Source organism: Lynx rufus, unplaced genomic scaffold, assembly GCF_022079265.1.
Source record: "Lynx rufus isolate CCGP_SWC_20201006 ecotype Redwood Valley unplaced genomic scaffold, mLynRuf1.p SCAF_10, whole genome shotgun sequence".
Classification (NCBI taxonomy): Eukaryota; Metazoa; Chordata; class Mammalia; order Carnivora; family Felidae; genus Lynx; species Lynx rufus.
This window is the reverse complement of record NW_025814824.1, coordinates 26428302-26453309: the sequence shown is the minus strand read 5'-3', so window position 1 is coordinate 26453309 and position 25008 is coordinate 26428302. Positions and strand designations below refer to the sequence as shown.

The 25008-nt window shown below is 36.6% G+C and overlaps 1 protein-coding gene across 7 annotated transcripts in view; it reads left to right on the top strand.

Moving 5' to 3' along the window:
- Positions 1 to 25008, top strand: part of AGTPBP1 (ATP/GTP binding carboxypeptidase 1) — a 202476-nt gene that overhangs the window by 126306 nt on the left and 51162 nt on the right. For all 7 annotated transcript variants that reach the window (XR_006966288.1, XM_047102959.1, XM_047102983.1 and 4 more), the window contains exons 14-17: positions 5952 to 6667; positions 22029 to 22112; positions 23685 to 23771; positions 23856 to 24004. Coding sequence is in view for 6 of the 7 variants with exons in the window: in XM_047102959.1 (XP_046958915.1) it covers positions 5952 to 6667; positions 22029 to 22112; positions 23685 to 23771; positions 23856 to 24004 (1036 nt within the window). In the remaining variant the exon portion in view is untranslated. The remainder of the gene's footprint in view (positions 1 to 5951; positions 6668 to 22028; positions 22113 to 23684; positions 23772 to 23855; positions 24005 to 25008) is intronic.

The following is a 25008-nucleotide window of genomic DNA, read 5'->3' as shown; positions in this document are numbered from 1 at the left end:
AATTACTCATCTTTAAGTCCAGTGAGTTTCGACGAATTACTGTGCAACTACCCACCCAGCCAAGATAATGAAATTCTTTCTGTCACCCCAGATACCTCCCTGGGCCCCTGTGTGGTCAGTCTCTTCATCTCCTGCCCAGGTAACAGCTGATCTGCTGTCACTGTAGGTTAATTTGCCTGTTCTAGAACTTCTCGTCACTGCAGTCCTGCATGAATGTGCTCCGGTGTAAGGTTTCTGTGCTCATCTTATGGTTTTGAGGTTCACTAATGTTACTGCGTATATCAGTGGCTCTTTCCTTATTGCTAAGTAATATTTCATTGTATGAATGTACCATGGTTTCTCTATCTGTTCACTTGATGAGTATTGGAATGCTTGCAGTTTGGGTCCACTGTGAATAAAATTGAGATTAGCACCTGTGTAAAAAGCTTTTTGTGGAAATTTGCCTTCATTTCTCTTGGGTAGATACCTATGAGTGAAATTGCTGGGTAGTATGTATAGGAAGTGTATGTTTTCACTGTACAACACATTGTTTCTGGTGACTTTCAAGATCATTTCTTTTTTTTTTTTTTTTTTTTTTTTTTTTTTTTTTTAATTTTTTTTTTTTTTTTTTTTTTTTAACGTTTATTTATTTTGGAGACAGAGAGAGACAGAGCATGAACGGGGGAGGGGCAGAGAGAGAGGGAGACACAGAATCGGAAACAGGCTCCAGGCTCCGAGCTGTCAGCCCAGAGCCCGACGCGGGGCTCGAACTCACAGACCGTGAGATCGTGACCTGAGCCGAAGTCGGCCGCTTAACCGACTGAGCCACCCAGGCGCCCCTCAAGATCATTTCTTTAGCTTCCTGCTTTGCAGTTTCCCAATAATGTTGACTAAGGGCAGGTATTCTTTTTTAAATCTTATATGGGATTTGCTATGTTTTGGAATCTCTGAGTTGTTTTCGTTTAGGGTTTGGAAAAACTATCTCTCCTTCAGATACTGCCTCTTTCCCTTTTCTTCTCTCTTTTCTTTTGGCATTACTAATTGGATGTAGACTTAAAAACTTTTTTGTTTAATGTTTATTCATTTTTGAGAGAGAGAGAGATACAGAGACAGAGACAGAGCACGAACAGGGGGAGGAGCAGAGAGAGAGGGAGACACAGAATCTGAAGCAGGCTCCAGGCCCTGAGCTGTCAGCACAGCGTCTGACACGGGGCTCGAGCCCACACCTATGAACTGTGAGATCATGACCTGAACCGAAGTTGGACTCAACTGACTGAGCCACCCAGGCGCCTCTGGATATAGACTTTTTTACTTTCTTCCCATATCTTTTAACTCTTTTTCATGTTTTCCTTCTCTTTCTCTATGCTATAGTCAACTACATTCCTTAAAACAGTCTGCCAGTTCCCTAATTTTATTTTTGGCTCTGATTGGTTGTTACAAGCATCCACTAGGCATCCAGATTTGTTTTTTTGCGGGGGGGTTTGGAAGGTTTAAAAAAAATCTGTTTCATCATTGTTAAACTTCTTCTTGTCTTTTATTTCTTTGAACATATTAAATATAGTCATTTAATTAGTGTTATAATATTAGTGTCTGAAGTTCTTGCAGGTCTTTTTCCACATCTGTTTGTTTTAGTTCCTTCTCTTCTACTTGTTTAATTTTTCATTTAGTTGTATTTTTGTTTTTGTTTTTTTCCCTATGAGCTGGTCATTTTCTTTACAATTCTGTTTGTGGAACTTATGCGGAAACTCCAGAAGTTGTTGTTTATTACTTTTGACAGGCTCTCTTAATAGGTTACATTCCTTCTGAAGGGTTTTTGGACCACTCAGATACGTGAGTTCAGGCTGCAGTCTGTGTGATGTGATGGCAGGCTTTTGATATCAATTTATAACTTATGGGTAGTGATATTTTTCATTCTCTTAGTGCCCAGGTTTGAGACAGTTGGTTTTCCTTGCTGTTTGTTTTCTGGTGGGGGTATTTTTAGGGCCTCCATATCGAAAGTTAGTTCTCTGGGGGTTTCATCTTTATGGGAGAAGGATCTTCTGGTAGAGTCCCCACCTTACGCCGGTTCTGGGATAGTCTTCTATTCTTTGTACTCTGAGATGGGAAAACCTAAACCCCCAGGTCTCCTGTTTTAGCAAATATTTTCCAAGTGAAAGCCATTTAGTCTTACCACTTTGGGATCCCGTCATCATTTACTCTTTGCTCTTTATTTTTGCTGTCTTATCCACTTGTTGTGGTACTTAAAATATTTTAATATCCAACAATTGTAAGTGTTTCTGTGGGTGGATATCTAACCCACCGTATTTCAAACAGAGTTTTTGTTGCTCTTGTTTTTTAGAATTACAGGATCACATTATAATTTTATATTTTACAGTTCAGCATTAATACCACCACATGTATACAAATAGTGTAAAAAAAGTACAGTGGTATCTTTAACATAAAATAAAGATTTGTTTTATGGAAAAACTAGCCTTCCTATCTAAATAGGCAACCCCTCTTTTCCAAACCATAGTCAAAATTAAAATTAACTACAAAAGCTCCAAAAAAGGGGAGACCACTTCAGTGTAAGGTATTTCAGGAGAAATGGGCCCATAATACATTATAAGGGTGATCTGAAGATTGTAAATGAAATTACTATTTTTAATTTTTTTTTTCCCTCATGCATTCAGTTGTACTTAGGGGGACGTTTTCTCACTTCAGCATGACCCCAGATCATAGATGAGTAAACTAACATTAAAATATTTATGGTTAAGTTACTGTTCTAAGAATAAAACCTCTCAACTATTTGCCTCAACTTACTGTTTTAAATTCATTTATGTACATGGAATGTACTTTTACTCTTTAAGAAAAGCAGCTTTCATGTTATACCCCTATTTGTTTATGGAAAAGCTTCAGGTGCTGCATACTGAGTTTGATACTGAAGTAACATCCTGGATCAAAATGACATCTCAATATAAAATACCACTTATGTAGCAGTGTTCTTTGTATGTTAGTCTTTATAAATCAACAGAGTTTTTAAATGCAAGTTTACTTGCTTTCAACACTTTTTTTTTTTTAACGTTTATTTTATTTTTGAGACAGAGAGAGACAGAGCATGAACGGGGGAGGGGCAGAGAGAGAGGGAGACACAGAATAGGAAGCAGGCTCCAGGCTCTGAGCCATCAGCCCAGAGCCCGACGCGGGGCTCGAACTCACAGACCGTGAGATCGTGACCTGAGCTGAAGTTGGACGCCCAATCGACTGAGCCACCCAGGCGCCCCGCTTTTAACACTTTTAATGGAGAGCCACCTACCTCTACTACCTCCTTTGTGCCTCCACTGTCTCCTTGGATTAGACATTGTATAGGGGCTGAGAGTGAATCGTCTTAAGGTCCTTGGTTTATATGCAGTGGGTATTTAAAGAATGAATCACAAAGGAAAATATTCTTAATTTTTACCACATAATGTGTATAAAGAAGCTAAAGTTAAAAGATGAATTGCAAATTCAGAAAAATATTTGCAAAGATAGGTTACGTGGAGGATTGGGGTGTTTGTGTGTGTAATGTAGGAATTTATGCAATATAAGAAAAACCCTGTATTTCAAGAACAAATAAATTACCTATGAAGAATTAAACCAGTTAACAGATGTATAGATTTTTATTTTTTTTTTTGCTTTTCTCATAGGGAAATTCAAATTAAAATAGCATTAGACAGTACTTCTTATCTGTCCCTTTTGGAAAAGTGTTTTAAAACTATAGTACTTAATGTTGGCAAGGAAGAGAGCAGTTGAAATAGATAATCTCATCCACAGGTACTGGGAATGTACACTTGGATAAGTATTTTTGGAGAGTATTTGGAGAATTTGTATTAAACATTAAAATTGATTATAGTTATATGACCCTGTAATTCCATTTCAGTGCTTAGGACGTCATCCTAAACAAAAAGTTTTATGCAAAAAGATGTTCTTTACAGATTTTTTTATAATAGCAAAATTTTGGAAATGGCTTAAATATATACTTTGTTTATATGTTTGTTTAAATCCTCTGTTGAATAAAAGATTTAATGCCCAACAGTAGAATAAAAGTTAAATCAGTTGTGGTATATTTCTTTGGTAGAGTCTATATAAGATATAGACGCAAAAAATATTTTTGTAAGTGTAAAAAGAGAAAAGGCTACTTGACCTGTCAGCGACATCCTTTTTTTAAACTTGGCTTCCAGGACACTTTTCTTTCCTGGTGTTTGTCTTTCCCGACTGGCTTTTCCTTCTCCATCTTCTCTAAAGCTTTATTTTCATCCCCTGAACCTCTGTAGTTGATAGTGACCCAAAGTTCAGTCTTCTTCTCTTCTCTAGTTCTTTTCATTGAAGATCTCCAGCCTCATGGCTTGAAATGATATCTGTATGCTAATGATTCCCAGATTTAAATCTTCTGGATGGGCATTTCTTCTGAATTCTAGACTCATATATGTCCAGTTGCCTACTTTACACGCTTGACTAGCTGTGAATAGCTCACACTTAACATCTCAGAGCTAAACTCCTGATGCTTTTCATTTATTCAGGCAAACACTTGGGCACCGTGTATGATACCTCTCTGTCCCTTCTGTCCTGTATCTGGTCTTTTACAGTATCATGTTAGTTCTGCCTCACAGTGCATTTAGAATCCAACCCCCTCTTAGCACCTTGCCCAGACTCTTAATTTGTCCTCTGTTTCTACTCTCCCCTCCTTAGTCTGTTCTCAGAAGGACACTAGAGCAGTGGTTCTCAACTGGGATGATTTTGTCTCCAGGGGATATTTGACAATGTCTGGAGACATTTTGGGTGATCACAAATGCGTGAGGATACTGTTGGCATCTAGCGTGTACAGGGTTGCTGCTAGACATCTTACCATGCACAAGATGGTGCCCCCTATCTTGCTAGCCCTGGCCCCTGAAACATAGAACCAAAACCAAACAAAGAATAATTATTTAGATCAAATGTCTTACCCCTGTGGTTAAGAAACCCTGTACTGCAGGTGGTTAAGACACTCTGTACTTACAGGTTCTATTTTGTTTTGTTTTGTTTTTTTTCTCAGTGTAAGTCCTGTGTCATGGCACTCCTCTTCCCTAAACCCTCCACTGGCTCCCAGTGTCATTCACAGTAAAAACCAAAATTCTTACAATAGCCTGCCAAGCCCTACAGTATCTGGTCCTCTTTTACATCTTAGAATCCATCTTGTTCATTCTGTTCCAGCGATCCTAACCTCCTTGCTGTTCTCTGCATACACCAAGCACCCTTCTTCTCTAGGGCGTGTGGATGGCAGTCCTTTCTGCCTTTGCTTATATTTCATCTTCTCAGGCTTCCCTAATCCATGGCATTTAAAATTGCAGCCCACTTTTCCTCCCTCTGGCACTCGCCATCCACAGTACCCAACTCCCCCCTCTTCTTGCTATTAACACTTTAGTCTATTAAGTTTTCATATTATATATTTGTGTCATGTTTGTTGTGTTGACAGTCCTCGCCCTTCCTTTCATCAAAGAATGTAAGTGGCAGGAGGGAAGAAGATTTGTTTTTGTTTTTAAGCTGATGGGCCTTAAGAGCCTGAAACATTGCTTGGTACAAAACAGACACTGTAGTTGTTGAAGTAACAGTTTGGGTGTTGTGCTTCCTTTAAAAAAATTTTTTTTTTTAATATTTATTTATCTTAGAGAGAGAGAGAGACAGAGCGTGAGTGGGGGAGAAACGGGGGTGGGTGGGTGGGGGAGACACAGAATCCGAAGCAGCTCCAGGCTCTGAGCTGTCAGCACAGAGCCTGACGCGGGACTCGAACTCACAGACCGTGAGATCACGACCTGAGCCGAAGTCGGACGCTCAACCGACTGAGCCACCCAGGCGCTCCATCTTTATAATTTTCAAATGTTAGATTCTGAAGCAGCATATGCAATGAATATAGTCTTAATTTTGTTAATACATTTTAATATTTACAGCTAAAAGATCATATGTATTTTTTATTTTCAAAGGACTATGATTTAATCTCCAAAGAACCAAAGCCTTTTGTATTTGAGGGGAAAGTACGTGGCCCTATTGTTGTTCCTACAGCTGGAGAGGAAGCATCTGGAAATTCAGGCAATTTAAGAAAAGGAGTTGTAAGGAAGGTGCATGTGTCTCCTAAAGGAGACGAAGGTGATAAGAAACCTACCTGTATGGATCTGGCAAAAGAAGATATGAAAGATAATGGCAGAACATCACAACAGCAGCCAGGTGATCAAAATAGAACTATTTCTTCCACCCAGGGCCTAAACAACGATATTGTGAAGGCATTGGACCGAATTACGTTGCAGAATCTTCCTTCTCAGACAGGCCCGGGTTTTACCGCAGGAGGGAAGAAGGACTACAGTCTCCCTCTCACTGTCCTTACGTGCACTAAAGCTTGTCCACACATGGCTGCTTGCGGAAATGTTCTGTTTGAGGGAAGAACAGTTCAGCTAGGGAAGCTTTGTTGTACTGGAGTTGAAACTGAGGATGATGAAGATACAGAGTCTACTTCATCAGTGGAACAGACATCAGTGGAAGTCTCAGATGGACCCACACTCCACGACTCAGATCTCTATATTGAGATTGTGAAAAATACAAAGTCTGTCCCAGAATATTCAGAGGTGGCTTATCCTGATTATTTTGGTCACATTCCACCTCCATTCAAAGAGCCTATCTTAGAAAGACCTTACGGTGTACAAAGGTGAGTTTCAGATTTCTTCGTTCTTTTAAGCAGGACCATTGTCAGAATATAAGACGTACTTCAAAAAACTGCTTTGGTATTTAGGAAGAAAAGTACTCTGAATTAAAGTTATTATAATTTTTTATCCTGCTTTGGAAATTTTGCACTGTTTTAAAATTGTCCTTATGGGTTACTGTATTTTCTAAGCTCATTACTTATTCAGATGAAGCCAACATAATAAACCTGACCATAGGACAGTTTAGAAATTTAGAAATTTTTTATTCATATGGAATCTGAAAGTACAGATTATTTACTAACTTTCAATAAATATTAGTAGTAATATATATTTATTTAGTAATTTGATTTTAATTTGAACTTGATTTAGATATATCTAAATCTGTATGATTTAAAAAGAGATGTGGACAGTATTATTTTGTTATAAAAATTGAAATTAGAAATACTCAGGTTGAAAATATGGGATTCATAAAAACAGTAGCTATAGTTCTTAAATCTTGCCAGTTAATTTTAGAAATTACAAATAGTATTCATTATTGCCAACTAGTAATATTTGGCATATAAGTACATTTGTGGTGCAACTTGACTATTTTCAGTGATTATTTTAGGTTTTTGTGATGATGGTTTACCAGTACCTAAACCATGTACATGCACTTACAAGTATAGTGTGTAATGATAAAAGGAAGACACTGCTGTGGGCATTTGATTTTCCTTGGACTGTAGGCTTTTTTTAAGCAACAACTGTATCTTATTGATTTTTTAAATATTTAATGTATAGTATAAATTAATCATTTTACTTAGCAACTTAGTATATGTTTAATGCTACCAGTTGGCTACTTGACCCACAGCTATGGAATCACATACAACATAGCATCAGAACAGGGACTCACTTTGCTGGAAAGATGTGTGGGAGTGGGCATGTGCCCAGGCATCCACTGGTTGCATCACACACTGCACTGTTCAGAGTTGCAGCCCTGAGAACAGTTGCGGTGATGGGGACAAAGTTTGGCCTGCTCATGTTTGCCTTCTCAGTTTCTCCTTAGGAGATGCCCACAGGAACTGTGGGGGAGCTGCATTTGTTCCTTCAAGTGACATTAAGACTGGAAGAACACACATATGTAGCAGCCATACTTGAACCAGTGAATTTGACTTGATAAGAGTGATGAGTCAGTGTGGTGTGTCCTAGCAGGATGGGGTATTCTGAAAAGCAAGTCAGAATGTTTGGATTCTAGACTTGGCTGTCCCACTGATTCTGTGTGTGTATGTTTGAGCAAAATAACCTAATTTCTCTAGATACCAATTTTCTCTCCAGACTGTGGATTGACACCCATTAGTACCCAGTATTATAAGAGAAAGTAGCTGTGTCACACGTAGTGCAGCAACGTATTGTTGCATAAACCTTTGGGTGTGTGTGTGTGTGTGTGTGCACGTGTGCGCGCGTGCTCACATGTATGCAGGGATGTGAGTTTTTTTAAATGTTTATTTTTGAGAGAGTGAGTGAGAGTGAGCAAACGTGAGCAGGTGAGGGGCAGAAAGAGAGGGAGACAGGCTGTGCTGACTGCATAGTGCCTGATGCAGGGCTCCCATGAACTGTGAGATCATGACCTGAGCCAAAACCAAGAGTCAGATGCTTAACTGACTGAAACACCTTGGTGCCCCAGGGCTGTGATTTTTAAAATGTATTTCTTACAGGTCATGATCAAAAAAGTTTGTTATTCACCTTGACCATGGTTAACAAACTATGGCCCATTGTGTCAGATACAGCTCATAGCCTGTTTATGTTCATCCCACAAGCTAAGAATGGTTTTTATGTGTTTAAATGGTTCAAAAAAAATCCAAAGAAAATAACATTTTGTGACACATGAAAATTACATGACATTCATATTTGTGTTTATAAATAAAGATTTTTTTTTTTGGAACACAGCCATTTCTATTTGTTTATGTATGATCTCTGGCTGTTTTGGTACCACAATGGCAAAGTTAAATAGTTGTCATAGAGACATGTGGCTTGCAAAACTTAAAATATATACTAACTGATCCTTAAAGGAAAAGTTTGCTTCACCCCAGTAGCTACATAGTCTGAAGGCTTTATGGTTCTGTATTTGCAATAAAATACTCAATATCGGCCAGGTAATAAGGATTTCTGAGTATTCAGAAATGCTGCTTTTTCTGAAGTCCTACATTGAGGGTATTGTTTCTGGTTTGCTTATATTATTTGCCTTGTCTTCTGCAAGTTATTTTTTGAGCAAATGATAACATTTTGTAAATTATTTGCTAACTTTTAGGCCAGTCCTTATTCAAATGTAGTAACACCATAAATGAATAATGTCAAAATTAATAAGGATCATTTTCAGAAAAAGGAAGCATTAGACTTCTTAAAATTACTTGGTGAAAATATGTTTTTGTTACTTTGAGTTTCTGCTTTATGATTATCACTGATCTTTTATTCATTAATCTTTTTAAACACAATAAATGAATAAAACTTCATTAAAAATTTCTCCACCCCATTTGGAAGGGGAAAAACCCATTATAAGATTCATATCTCAATGGTAGATAGTACATTAATACTTAAAATTTGGGATTTTGTGCGGAGGAGCCAAGATGATTGAGCAGCATGGAAGCTCTCTGCTTCTCTTGTCCCTGAGATGCAACTAGATCAGCAGCAAACCATTTTGCACACCTAGAAAATTGATATGAGGATTAACACAACAACTGTATAACTTGAGCCATGGACCTTGGCAGGTACCTGGCATGGAGAGGTGAACGGGTGGGGAGAGAAGTTGTGGAGGGTAGGGAGCTGTTTTTGTTTGCAGAGAGAGGACAGAGATAGGGAGAGAGTATAGGAAAAGCACTCCCCCTCAAAGCAGCTGGAGAGAAAGAGAAAGAGTGGAAGTACCCACAAGGGTGTGAACAAGAAAGGGAGAAAGAAGAAAGGAGAGAGTTTCAATACCATTAGGACTCTATAAACAGGAGAGTACAGAGTCAGAAACTCCGCAGCCAGATAGATACCTGGCGGTGCTCTGGTGGGAAGGATGAATCCCCAGGAGCAGACAGAGAGGTGCGAGCGGTCTTTGGGCCACATGGGGAGAGACAGTTCCCCTGCTGGGAGTACATTTGGTGGAGACTGTGTGGCATCCCCATGGGAAAAGGTCCCAGCGGACCCCAGAGAACAGCAATGTTTGCTGGTGTTGGAACAAGGACGCTAGGGTGCAGTGAAGCCTTGTGCCAGTTGTGTGTGTTGTGATTTGCCATAGTCCCTTGAACCACTGCTGCTACATGATCACGCAAACTTTTTCTGGGGCAGGCTGGCACCCAGAGGCAGTCTCTGGGTCTCTGCGGTGGTGTGGTCGTGCAAGTGGTCCTGGGGGCAAGCCAGCACCTGGCCATTGCTCAGCAAGGCCCTCCCCCAGAAGGTCTGAGTAGGTCAAAGCTGCAGGGCCCTCAGAAGTGAGGCGTTTGGAAAAACAGCCCCATCTGAGATAAAATTTGAGAGAGAGGTGCTGCCTGGCAGGTTGATGGCTTGGTCATGGACAGTGTAGAAGCAGGGAGTGGACAAAAGCTGGAAACAAAGGAGAGGTGCCTGATGGCTGCCTGGGGAGAGCACAGAGTTCTGATGCTAGTGACTGGGAAACTGGGTGACACCATTTTCACCTCATTGGCACATACCTCTGCATGTGCCCACATTGATCCACCCCAGTAAGCTAAGCAGCACCACCTAATGGAGAATGGAGCCATTACACCAAGCCCTGTCCAACTACACCAATTAAGCCCTAGAGGACGACCACAAATTTTCCTGCCTGCTTAGTGTACAAGCTATAAAATAACTCATAGTTTGACTTCTAGGGGAAACTGTAATTTCATTCTGTTCGCTGGCCCATCTATTCATTTTTTTCTCTTTTTCTTTTCTTATTCTTAGATACAAAAAGAGGAAAATGTATTTTTATTTTGTTTTTACAAAAACATTTAAAATTTTTTTACTGTATTTTTTTGTAAACTTTTCATTCCATTTTACTTCATTTTATTCTGTTTCATTGTATACATTTAAAAAAAATTTTTAAACATTTTTTTCTTTTTCTCTTTTCCTTTTTTCTCTATTCTGTCAAGCTTCTTTCAACAACCAGACCAAAACACACCTAGGATCTGTCTTCCTTTATTTGATTGTGTTGTGTTTAATTTATAAATTTTAAAAATTTTATTCATTCTCTTTCTCCAAAATGATGAAAAGAAGGAATTCACCCCTGAAGAAAGAACAGGAAGAAATGACAGCCAGGGACTTAACACAGATATAAGCAAGACGTCTGAACTAGAATTTAGAATCACTATAATAAGAATACTAGCTGGGGTTGAAAAAAAGCATAGAATCCCTTTCTGTGGAGATAAAAGAAGTAAAATCTAGTCAGGACAAAATTAAAAATGCTATAACAGAGATGGAATCTTGAATGGATGCCATGGCGGCAAGGATGGATGAAGTAGAGCAGCGAATCAGTGATAGAGAAGACAAAATTATGGAGAATAATGAAGCAGAAAAAAAGAGGGAAACTAAAGCAAAAGAGCACAATATAGGAATTAGAGAACTCAGTGACTCATTAAAAAGGAATAACATCAGAATCATAGGAGTCCCAGAAGATGAAGAGAGAGAAAAAGGAGTAGAAGGTTTATGTGAGCAAATCAGAGTGGAAAACTTTCCTAACCTGGGGAAAGACACAGACATCAAAATCCATGAAGCACAGAGAACTCCTATTAGATTCAACAAGAACCATCAACAAGGCATATTGTAGTCAAATTTACAAAATACACAGACATGGAAAGAATTATGAAAGCAACAAGGAAAAAAAAAGTCCTTAACCTATAAGAGAAGCCAGATCAGGTTTGCAGCAGACCTATCCACAGAAACTTGGCAGGCCAGAAATGAGTGGCAGGATATATTCAATGTGCTGAATCGGAAAAATATGCAGCCAAGAATTATTTCTACAGCAAGGCTGTCACTCAAAATAGGAGAGAGAAAAATTTCCCAGACAAACAAAAACTAAAGAAGTTTGTGACAACTAAACTAGCCCTGCAAGAAATTTTAAGGGAGACTCTCTGAGGGGAGAAAAGACAAAACAAAACAAAAAAGACCAAAAGCAGCAAAGACTAGAAAGGACCAGAGAACATCACCAGAGACTCCAACTCTATAGGCAACACACTGGCAATAAATTCATATCTTTCAGTACTCACTGTAAATGTCAGTGAACTAAACACTCCAATCAAAAGACAAGGGGTAACAGAATGGATTAGAAAATGAGATCCATCTATATGCTATTTACAAGAGACCCACGTTAGACCTAAAGACACCTTCAGATTGAAAATAAGGGGATGGAGAACCATTTATCATGTTAACGGTCACTAAAAGAAAGCTGGAGTAGCCATACTTATATCAGACTATCTAGATTTTAAAATAAAGACTGTAACAAGAGATAAAGGCATTATAATTAAGGGGTTTATCCACCAAGATCTAACAATCGTAAACATTTATACCCCTAATGTGATAGCACCTAAATATATAAATCAGTTAATCACAAATGTAAACACTTTAATAAAGACTCATTGACAATAATACCATAATAGTAGGGGACTTCAACACCCAATTACAAAAATGGATAGATCATCTAAGCAGAAAATCAACAAGGAAACAATGGCCTTGAATGACACACTGGACCAGATGGACTTAACAGATATATTTAGAACATTTCATCCTAAAGCAGCAGAATACACATTCCTCTCAAGTGAACATGGAACATTCTCCAGAATAGATCACATACTGGGACATAAATCAGCCCTCAACAAGTACAAAAAGATTGAGATTGTACTGTGCATATTTTCACACCACAACGCTATGAAACTCAAAAACACAAGAAAAAATTTGGAAAGAAAAAGAATACTTGGAGATTAAAGAACATCCTACTAAAGAATGAATGGTTTAGCCAAGAAGTTAAAGAGGAAATTAAAAAGTACATGGAAGCCAATGAAAATGCTAACACCCACAGCCCCAGACCTCTGAGATGCAGCAAAGGTGGTCATAAGAGGGAAGTATATAGCAATTCAGGCCTTCCTAAAAAAGGAAGAAAGTTCTGATACAAAACCTAACCTTACACCTTAAAGAGCTGGAAAAAGAACAGTAAAAACAACCCCAAACCAGCAGAATAGGGGAAATAATAAAGATTAGAGCAGAAACAATGCTATCGAAACCAAAAAACAAAACAAAACAAAAAAACCCGAAAAGACAAAAACCCAAAACAAACAAAAAAACCCCCCCAGTAGAAGAGATCAGTGAAATCAGGAGCTGGTTCTTTGAAAGAATTATTAAAATTGATAAGTTCCTAGCCAGTTTGGTCAAAAAGAAAAAGCAAAGGAGCTAAATAAATAAAATCAATAATAAAAGATGAGAGATTACAACCAATACTGCAGAAATACAAACAATAATAAGAGAATATTATGATCAATTATATGCCCATCAGGCAATGTGGAAGAAATGGACAAGTTTCTAGAAACATAAACTTCCAAAACTGAAACAGGAAGCTATAAAAACTTTAAAACAGGCCCATAACCAGTAAAGAAATTGAATTAGTAATCAAAAATCTCCCAACAAACAAGAGTCCAGCGCTGGTTGGCTTTCCAGGGGAATTCTATCAAACATTCAAAGAAGAGTTAACACCTGTTCTTTTGAAGCTGTTCCAAAAAATAGAAATGGAAGGAAAACTTCCAAACTTACTCTGTGAGGCAGTGTTACCTTGATTCCAAAACCAGTCAGAGACCCCACTAAAAAGAACTACAGACCAATTTCCCTGATGAACATGGATGCAAAAATTCTGGATGAGATACTGGCCAACTGGATCCAACAATACGTTAAAAGAATTATTCACCACGATCAAGTGGGATTTATACCTGGGATGCAGGGCTGGTTCAATACCCGCAAGTCATTGTGATACATCACAGTAATAAAAGAAAGGACAAGAACCACATGATCCTCTCAAAAGATGCAGAGAAAGCATTTGACAAAATACATCATCCTTTCTTGATAAAAACCCTCAAGAAAGGAAAGATAGAAGGATCATACCTCAAGATCATAAAAGCTGTATATGAAAGACCCAATGCTAATATTATCCTCAATAGGGAAAAACTGAGAGCTTTCCTCCTAAGGTCAGGAACACAACAGGTATGTCCACTCTTGCCACTGTTATTCAACGTAGTAGTGAAAGTCTTAGCCTCAGAAATCAGACAACACAAAGAAATAAAAGGCATCCAGATCAGCAAAGAGGAAGTCAAACTTTCAGTCTTTGCGTATCCTTTATATGGAAAACCCAAAAGATTCCACCAAAAAACCTGCTAGAACTGATCCATGAATTCGGCAAAGTCACAGGATATAAAATCAGTGCACAGAAAGTGATTGCATTTCTATACACCAATAATGAAACAGCAGAAAGAAATCAAGGAATCTATCCCATTTACAATTGCACCAAAAACCATAAGATACCTAGGAATAAACCTAACTAAAGTGAAAAATCTATACACTGAAAACCATAGAAAGCTTGTGAAAGAAATTAAAGAAGACACACACACACACACACACACACACACACACACACACACACAAAATGGAAAAATATTCCATGATCATTGATTGGAAGAAAAAACACTGTTAAAATGTTGATGCTGCCCAAAGCAATCTACGTATTCAATGCAATCCCTACCAGAATAACACCAGCATTCTTCACAGAGCTAGAACAAACAATCCTAAAATTTGTATGGAACCAGAAAAGACTGCGAATAGCCAAAGCAATCCTGAGGAAGAAAGCCAAAGCTGGAGGCATCACAATTCTGGACTTCAGGATGTATTACAAAACTGTAATCATCAAGATGGTATGATACTGGCACAAAACCAGAATGGAACAGAATAGAGAACCCACAAATGGACCCACAAACGTATGACCAACTAATCTTTGATAAAACAAGAAAGAATATCCAAATGGAATAAAGACAGTTTCTTCAGCAGATGTTGTTGGGAAAACTGGACAGCAACATGCAGAAGATTGAACCTGGACCCCTTTCTTACCCCATACACAAAAATAAACTCAAAATGGATGAAAGACCTAAACATAAGACAGGAAGCCATCAAAATCCTAGTTGAGAACACAGGCAAAAACCTCTTTGACCTCGGCCGCAGCAACTTCTTACTCAACAAATCTCCAGAGGCAAGGGGAACAAAAGTAAAAATGAACTATTGGGACCTCATCAAAATAAGCTTCTGCACAGCGAAGGAAACAATCAGCAAAACTTAAAGGCAACTGACAGAATGGGAGAAGTTATTTGCCAATGACATATCAGATAAAGGGTTAGTATCCAAAATCTCTAAAGAACTTCTCAAACTCAATACCCAGAAAACAAATAATCCATTGAAGAAATAGGCAAAAGATATGAATAGACCCTTTTTCAAAGAAGACATCCAATAGCTTAACAGACCCATGAAAAAATGCTCAACATTACTCATCATCAGGGAAATACAAATCAAAACCACAATGAGATACCACCTCACACCTGTCAGAATGGCTAAAATTAACAACGCAGGCAACAACAGGTTTTGGTGAGGATGCAGAGAAAGAGGAACCCTTTTGCACTGCTGGTGGGAATGCAAACTGGTGCAGTCACTCTGGAAAATAGTATGGAGGTTCCTTAAACAAATTAAAAATGGAACTACCCTATGACCCAGCAATTGCCCTGCTAGGTATTTATCCAAAGGATATAGGTGTGCTGTTTTGAAGGGGTACATGCATTCCAGTGTTTATAGCAGCACTATCAACAATAGCCAAAGTATGGAAAGAGCCCAAATATCCATCAATGGATAAAGAATATGCACATAATGGAGTATTACTTGGCAATCAAAAAGTGTGAAATCTTGCCATTTGCAACTATGTGGGTGGAACTAGAGTGTATTAGGCTAAGCAAAATTAGGGAAAGACAAATATATAACTTCACTCATGTGAATGGGGGATGAATCACTGGATTCTACTCCTGAAATCATTATTGCACTATATGCTAACTAACTTGGATGTAAATTTTTTAAAAATACTTAAAAAATTTTTTTAATTGTAATCCCATACTGATAATTACTTGAATCCATATTTTTGGCTTAAATTGGCTTATAAATTAAAATGAAACTGATCTCTTATAAAGTATGCTTAGCATTTTGGGGTGCATCTTTCCTGTTTTCATATTCGATAAAATTAGAACATGAGAAAAAGTAGAAAGGATAAAGGTCATTCTTCGTCTCATTTCTCAGAGGTAATAACTTTTAGCATTTTGATTTTACTTTCCAGCTTTCTGTATGTTTTTAGAAAAATTGTCTAGCTGTATTTTATTGTAAATTATAATCCATATTGCTTTGTTTTACAAAGCATTTAAGGTATTTTACAAAAATACTTTTATCAAAATAAAATGAAAAATACGGCAAAGAAATATAGTAACAATCACAGAAATATGTTCAACTTGTCTCAAAATAAAAGAAATGCATATTAAAATGTACTGAGATATCATTTCCCACATATCACATTGCCTAAAATCTAGAAGTTTGATAGCATGTTTTACTGATGAGGCTGGGGGAAACAGGCACACTCGCTCGCTCTCTCTCTCTCTCTCTCTCTCTTTTCCCCAGACACCTGTACACTCATTGTTTAATTTGTAAAGTCCTTTTAACAGAGATAACAATTATGTTGAATTTGATGTTTCTTATTATCATACATTTCTGATTATTTTATAATATGCATAGTTAAATATATACATAAATATTATATGGCATTGTTTTTCATGTTTTTAAACTTTATGTAAATAATATACTGATAGTATTCTTTTGGAAACTTTTCATCAGTCAATAGCAGGTTTATGATGTTCATCATGGTAATCAATACATAGTATTGTATGAGTATACTCACAATTTATTCATTTTGTTGCTGACGAACATAGTTTGTTTCTAATATATTGCTTTCAGAAAAAAAATTCTTATGTTTTAAATGTTCTTTCATGTTTCATAGTTCCTTCAATGAAAATTTATTTGCATTTTATATCAAAATGGAATTGCTGGGCTGTACACTATAAAAATCCATTCTGCACAATGCAAAATATTTCTCAAGTTCAATTACTATTTCCAAAGAATATCTTCAGTTCTGAAAATTTATTCTGACATAACAATAAATACTATTTTTTATCCTAACATTTTGTATTTTGTTAATGTATAGTAATATACTGCAATTTGCAATAAATTTTCTTTTAATATTATCTCTAGGAATATTAATTGTTCCTTCTGTTCTAGATTTTATATTTTAAGTATTTTAGTAGTTTTACTTAACTCATCTATTTTTGTGAATTTTATTCCTAAGTAATTTTATGGATTTCTGTTACTGTGAATAGGATTTTTAAACCAATTCCATTCTTGGCTAATTATGGCCAGTAAAGTAGCAATTTTATATCTTGTTTTTCAGTAAGTTCATCAAATTCTCTAACATAAATATGAATTAAAACTTTAATGAACATGTAGTAAATGCACATATTGCCTTAAATGCTTACTTTCTAAAACATGATTTGTTCTCAATTCAACCTTGGTAAATGTTAATTTTATAAAGTAAGATTTTTTTTTTTGCATTATATTAGTCATTCTGGTTAAATATGTCATACCAAATTCTGATTGCATTTTATCCATCCCTACCACATATTTCTTACTATTTTTTTAAATTAATATCCAAGTTAGTTAACATGTAGTGCAATAATGATTTCAGGAGTAGATTCCTTAATGCCCCTTACCCATTTAGCCCACCCCCCCCACAACCCCTCCAGTAACCCTGTTTGTTCTCCATATTTAAGAGTCTCTTCTGTTTTGTCTCCCTCCCTGTTTTTACATTATTTTTGCTTCCCTTCCCTTACATTCATCTGTTTTTATCTTAAAGTCCTCATATGAGTGAAGTCATATGACATTTGTCTTTCTCTAATTTTGCTTAACATAATACCCCGTAGGTCCATCCACATAGTTGCAAATGGCAAGATTTCATTCTTTTTGATTGCCTAGTAGTACTTCGTTGTATATATATACAACATCTTCTTTATCCATTCATCCATCGATGGACATTTGGGCTCTTTCCATACTTTGGCTATTGTTGATAGTGCTGCTATAAACATGGAGGGTGCATGTGCCCCTTCGAAACACTATACCTGTATCCCTTGGATAAATACCTAGTAGGGCAATTGCTGGGTCATAGGGTAGTTCTATTTTTAATTTTTGAGGAACTTCCATACTGTTTTCCAGAGTGGCTGCACCAGTTTGCATCCCCAAAAACAGGTTTTCTTATACATTAATAATGGGATTGCAAATTGATAGTACCTCTTGTGGAGGGCAGCCTGACAGTGTCTATCAAGATTAACAGTACTTATTTCCTTTGACACGTTAATCCTGCATCTGGGAATTTATAATTTATATACATTATACACACACACACACACATACACACTCACACTCACATAATTTGCATATCTGTGAAATGGTGTTCAAAGTTTTTTGTTTTGGCATTGTGCCCACCAATCAAACTAGTTAAATAAATTATGGTATATCTTACCTATGAATACTATGCAGTGCTTAAAAAAACAAAAAGATCTGTATATACTGATGGAAAAAGCTATAAGATGCTAATGGAGGGAGAGCAATAAAAGTAGTTAACTGGATGGATGGAGGATATGGCTTGTATAGAAAGTGAGAGTCTCCATTTTATACTTTTATGTAGCATATGAGTTTTGCTCCATGTCAATATATTACCTGTTCAGAAGTTTAAAATTGAAAAGTAGGCGAAAGAATTGTGGCAAAAGCAAAATAAGGAAAGCAAACCCCTGGATTTCTTTATATTAAGTTTAGAATGGCTTGGGGGAGCATAAGTACCTATGGAATGGAGACAGTAGCAGAAATCTTAGTACTGGCACAGCAGCAGATAACTTATATTGAGTGTTTTTTTTTTAAGGCCAGACATAGTACTAAGTAACAAGTACTTCGTATGCAATGTATATGTGTATATAGAGTGTGCCATTTCATGGTATAATAGCTCTATGAGGAAATTACTGTTCTTTCTCTTATTTTACAGAAGACTATGCTGAAGCTTAGGATTCTTGAGTTAACTTATCCAAGGTTACACTGCTAGTAAGTGGCAGAGCCAAGAGTCAAACTCTGGTCTAGGTCATGAGCCTACCCTGTTAATCATTTATATATAGTTATCATGTACGTATGGTTAAACCATGTTCTCTATAAAGAAGATCATCTTCTGTGGACCCTCGGGAATAGTTATGCAATGAACAACATTGCCCATAATATTTGTACAGAAAATATAGCTGTGAGATGTATGAAATTGTTTCCTGTAAGACTGCCCTGTACTGGTGGAAACCTAACTAACAAAGGAAAGTTTCACTGGTGGCCGCGTGTCCTGCGAACTTTAGAGCATTTACTGGACTGAATGCACTGGACATTGTTCAGACTGCATACATTATTGTCTTCTGGGCCAAGTCTTTGCTAGCTATTGGAGGTCAGTAAATTTGAGATTATAGTCCCCGAGGGTATCTGGAAAATATTTACTGTTTTGTTTTGACTGGAGAGCCATGTATTTTAATAGGCCGGTGAGGGAAAGGGAGGAAGGATTGACATTCTTTTTATGGAAGTTGTGGTACTTCACCCAGATCCATGTCTGAATAAAAGATTGACCTTCCTCTTTATTAATGGGGGCTCCTGGAAGGGCAGGTAATTTCCTAAAGTGTTAATTTTAGGTCTAGTCTAATATACATGGGCCACTATGTACCCTAAAATACAGTGTCAGAAGTTGAGAACTAGTGGCCCGTAGGCCATATTAACTTGAACATGATTTTGGCTTCACTTTGCAGACTTTGTTTGTTTGTTTTGTTTTTACTGATTTTGCATTTAAAATTTGGGAGATTCCTCATAGAAATCCAAGTTTCTGATGTTTCTTGAAAAACTGGTATAACAACCTTAGTATCTGGTTCCTACCTGGCATCAGTCAGTTTGTTTTCAGACAGAGCCTGGGCCCTGCAGTGTTCCACACACTATCCATCCATCTCATGGGTACACATGGCTGACCCGTGGCTGTCTGTGCTGTTCTGACCCTGTTTTATATTATGGAGCATTGCTGTGGAACTGAGGTGTTGTATCAGCCTGTTAATACCATTTTCCTTTAAAAACAAAAACCCCAGACTTTTGTAAGTATTCGTATTTGCACATTTGTGGTATGTTTCAGCCTTATTTAATAAATTATTCTGACAAATGGATATATTCTAACAAATGGATATAATTAGGATTTATTTAGTCATTCACCCATACTTGAATACTCACATTTTTTTTTTTTTGGTATGGTGTATCTGAATGTATGTGAGTGCTACCTCTTTTATTGTCAAAGGTCTGGGCAATATAAATTTTGGACTTGTTTATTATTGCAATTAATAGCTTTTTAAAAATGTTTCTTTAGAAAGAATTTGGCATTTGAAAGTTATGACATTGAATGTAAATCAAAGATTTATATCTTAATCCTTTGATACTGGGTCTTTTTCTTGATAGATTGCTTGTCAGTGAAGAGTTATTTTTTGTAGAATAAAACTAAAAATAAATTTAGAGTTGTACCTCTTTAATTTTTTTTCTGTATTTAACTATCACACCTTTTAATGTTTTCCTGATAACTATTAGCTTTTTATCAGAATAGGTTCTTAGCTTATTCTGAAGTCAGTTATACTGATATTGTTAGAGATAATTCTGAACTATATGAGAGTTAATACTGCTTAATCACAAAGAAGTATCTTTGGTGCAGGAGACTAGTTTCACATCTACCTGAAGTTCAGGAGACTTTCAGTGTTTAGTATTTTAAGATTTTATTATAACCATTTTGGCAACTTTCCTCACTCTGTTCTAACAATAAATCAATAAACCACAGTTTTAATCTGTATTACCAATCTTTAGCTGAAACAGACAAATTTGAAATTTAAAGCTGTTCATATAATCGGCTTCCTCTTTAAGAATAAGTGATAGGAGCGCCTAGGTGCCTCATTCGCTTAAGCATCTGACTCTTGATTTTGATTTTGGCTTAGGTCATGATTCTCACAGTTTCAGGAGTTTGAGCCCCGCGTCGGGCTCTGTGCTGTTGGTGCCAAGCCTGCTTGAGATTCTGTCTCTCTCCTTATTTCTCTGTCCCTTGCCCACTCAAGCTCTCTCTCAACAACAACAACAAAAAAAAGAATAAGTGATAATATGACAAGTTATCACTTGACTGTGACTATAACAGCAGTAGGCATCTTCCCAGTATGAGCTTTGTGGCCAGTCTACCTGCAGTTCCAGGTAGATGTATGTATGTAGGCTGTATGACCTACATTTGTTCTGGTTTGCTTACCCTTGGTGACACCTTCAGTGATTGTTGCCTTCCTTGGCTTAATTATGGACAGGGAAGATGGTAGAATCTGTCTGTGACTCCTTTTTCTAGGATAGTGGCAGGATTCTAGGAATTTTCCAGTTGGTGACCGTTTCATTGGACTGATTCAGGGGGAGGCCTAGAGAATTCTCAGGCCTAGAGAATCCTGGAGATGCAGGGTCCATGCTCTGCCTCCTGACACAAGTGTCCCCTTCTCCTCCACATTTCCTCTCCACACAGAAGAGAGCACTGATTCTGACAAATGTGCATGCTGGTTGCCAGTTGCATTTTAGCAACATTCCAGCAATGGTGGCTTTTAAGAATCTTCATATATAATTTTTGGCTTTTTGGATCTTTACTGCTTCTAATAATGCTGTTCTTATATATGTAAAATTATTTGCTTTTCGGCTACAGAGTGGCTTGTTACCATTTCGATGTCGAAAGTCATAAATAAGACATTCAAGATTTTTTAAAATAAAGTTTATTTATTTATTTTGAGAGAGACAGAGACAGCTCGAATTGGGGAGGGTCAGAGAGAGAGAAAATCCCAAGCACTGCCAGTGCAGAGCCCAGTGTGGGTCTCAAACCCATGAAACTGTGAGATCATAACCTGAGCCGAAACCAAGAGTCAGGTGCTAACTGTCTCAGCCACCTGGACACCCCTTAAAATTTATTTTTAAGGTGTTGAACTGGTAACTGTATTCTACATGGTTATTTTCAGAATTCGGGCTTTAATAATACAGATACTGTCTTGCGACATATTGATATGAATGATCATTTTTATTTTAAGAAAGTGTTATCCTTTTACACTTTTTCATCCCAAACTTATTTTGGAGAAAGTTGTGCCTTGGCCTATAATAATGAATTTTGGTGGTCATGCTTCTCTTTTGTGATTTCAGGACAAAAATTGCCCAAGATATTGAGAGGTTAATACATCAGAGTGATATCATAGATCGAGTGGTATATGACTTGGATAACCCAAAGTAAGTCTGTTGTTGTTTTTAGTTTTATTAGTTTTATTAGTACTCTAAAATTTCAGTGTTATTTTTAAAAATAAAAAAATATAGCTAACTTCCACCTAGTTTGCCCTTGCTATGTTTTCATCTTTTAGCAGGGACATAATGGTAATGTAATAGTAAATCATATTAAATTGAATGTATCACAGGCTTTTGTTTGTTCTTAGGTGGACTTAATGGGTTCTATAAGGAAAAGGTCACAAACTGATGCTGTGTTTTTAAAAAATGTGAAATTACCTCCATTTTAGAGAGTGGAAATGTCACATGAAATGCTGCAATTTTGTCCTATTGACAATATTGAGCCTTCGTTCCCTTAGGACAACAAATTACCATCCGTTTTAAAAAAAAGAAGGGACATGTGCTTGCTAATTTCTCCATAGTCCCCACTACTCTTTGTCGCCTCTTACTGCTTACAATGTGCATCAGTCCTTTATATTACTTTCCTGATCTTTGAAGCCATGTGTTTATGATGCTTGATGCGTTAGTGTTATTCACAATTTAGGGTTATCACTGTTATCAGCACATTTTAGGGTTTAAATAAATGAACATTAGAAACGATGAATGTGACTATTATTTAGTCATATGCCTCTTTATACAAGAAATGTAATGAGCCCTCAGTGGGTTTCCCCATCTCTCAACATTCTAATATTCTGATGGACATTTCAGATCTTACTGGTCTTTTTGGAGGAAATAAAACACTTTTTAAAGATCATTATCTTTAAAGGTAAAGAAATAAGGGTAAAAATTATGTCAAAGCTAATGACTGAATTTGAAATAATACTTTTAAAAATGAAAACCAAATCTACCTTACTCAAAATGTCTTAGTTATTTCAATATTTATAATTTGGTGTCAGATCAGGCAGATGTGGTGAAAACAGAAACTCAGGAACCCTGAGCGTGGCATACATACCATTGCTATTTCTAATTGAAATGACTTTGGACAAAATCATTGAGCTTCTTAAAGTCTGAGTTTCCCTCTGTTAGAATGTAAGCTCCAGAAGGGCAAAAATTTGTATTTAATCAGAGACACAGACAGACAACTAAAACCGAATCTGGTACCTAGTAGGCATTCAGTAAATACTAAAGTAGTGAATATGTAAAGTGAAGACAGTACTTTCACCTTCCTGGCACTAATTAAATAAGCTAGTATCTATATCTAATATAGCTCTGCAAATTTAATCTGAGAACTGCATAGTTTAATTAGAATTATTGCTACTCAGTACTGGTCATATGCCTTTTTAAAGATACGTCTAGTCTTTTTATTTGATTATTGGTATTTAGGAATGACGTTTATTTAGTGGGGCAGAATTTCTTATTTGTGATTAATATTCAGTCTCTACTTGTAATTGTAATTTTTAAGTCTATAAATGTTAACCAGAGTTTGTGTTTTGCTTACATTCTTTGGTTTAAAAATAAAGAAGGGGGGACGTGGCAATAGTGGTATATTTTTAATTTGTAGTGTAGTTTTATTTTAAATTTTTTGTTTACCTATTTAATTGCAGTGTATTTTATAATACTTACTTGAATACTTTTATTTAGTTACACTATTCCAGAAGAAGGAGATATTTTGAAGTTTAACTCCAAATTTGAATCTGGGAATCTGCGCAAAGTAATTCAAATTAGAAAGTAAGTCATTTAAAATGTTCTCACTTTGTCTGTACACAGATATTTCCCTAATTTTCATCAGATTTCTTTATTTTCTATTTTCAGAAATGAATATGATCTTATTCTGAACTCAGATATAAATAGCAATCATTATCATCAGTGGTTTTACTTTGAAGTCAGTGGAATGCGACCAGGTGTTGCTTACAGGTTTAACATCATTAACTGTGAAAAGTCCAACAGTCAATTTAATTATGGTAAGACATGTTTTTCCCCCAGTGTAGATGATATGCAGGCATTGTAACTATAGTACATAAGGCTTTTTTTTTCTTCTAATTATTAACATGTTTAAAAAAGGTTCATTGTTCTTTTGTTTTCTCTAGTTCTCAAAATTCGGATACTTATTAATGCAAAATTTGGAATAAACCTGTGCATTGCTTTGTTGGTGAAAAGCTGTTTAAAATGTAAAGAGCATCTTTGCTTTCATCCAAATTAAATACAACTAAAGATTTATTACTTATCCTGCTTAAAATTAAGTTTTCAGTGTCAGCTCATCTAGAAGAGAATTACATAAAGCGGTCTTTAAAAATGTTTAATTTTGAATAGTCTCATAGAAAGTGAATATATATAATGGAAGTTCCAGAAAGGTTTCACGTTCTCTTCACTGAGTTTTCTCCAGTGGCTACATCTTCAGTAGTAACTGACCATCCCAGAGTCAGGATTTGATGTTGGTATGGTGTGGGTGCAGTTTCATGCCATTCTATTACATTTGTAGATTCTTGAAGTTGTCACCACAGTCAAGGTACAGAATGCTCCCACCACCACAAAGCCTTGTGCTTCTCCTTTATTAGTCACTTTTCAGTACGATGTTAGCAGTCATTTTCTATAAATTTTAAAATATAGTTGAGGAGGTTTCCTCCTATTACTACTTTGCTGAGGCTTTTTTTTTTTTTTTTGTCACGAGTGGGCATTGAACTTTGTCGTATGTTTCATCTCCATCAATTGATTTGATCATGTGATCTTCTGTCTGTAAATTGTTAATATGGTGTTATTTCATTGAGTTTTGAATATTGAATCAGCATTTTTTAATCTGTGGAATAGACCCCACTTGGTCATTGTGGATAATTGCTAACATTTTGTTAAGAAATTTGTATTTATATGTTCAGGAGGGATATCAAGCTATAGTTGCTTTTTTGGTTTGTTTTTATCTTTGGTACCGTATCTGGTTTTGGTATCATGGTAACACTGACCTCATAACATG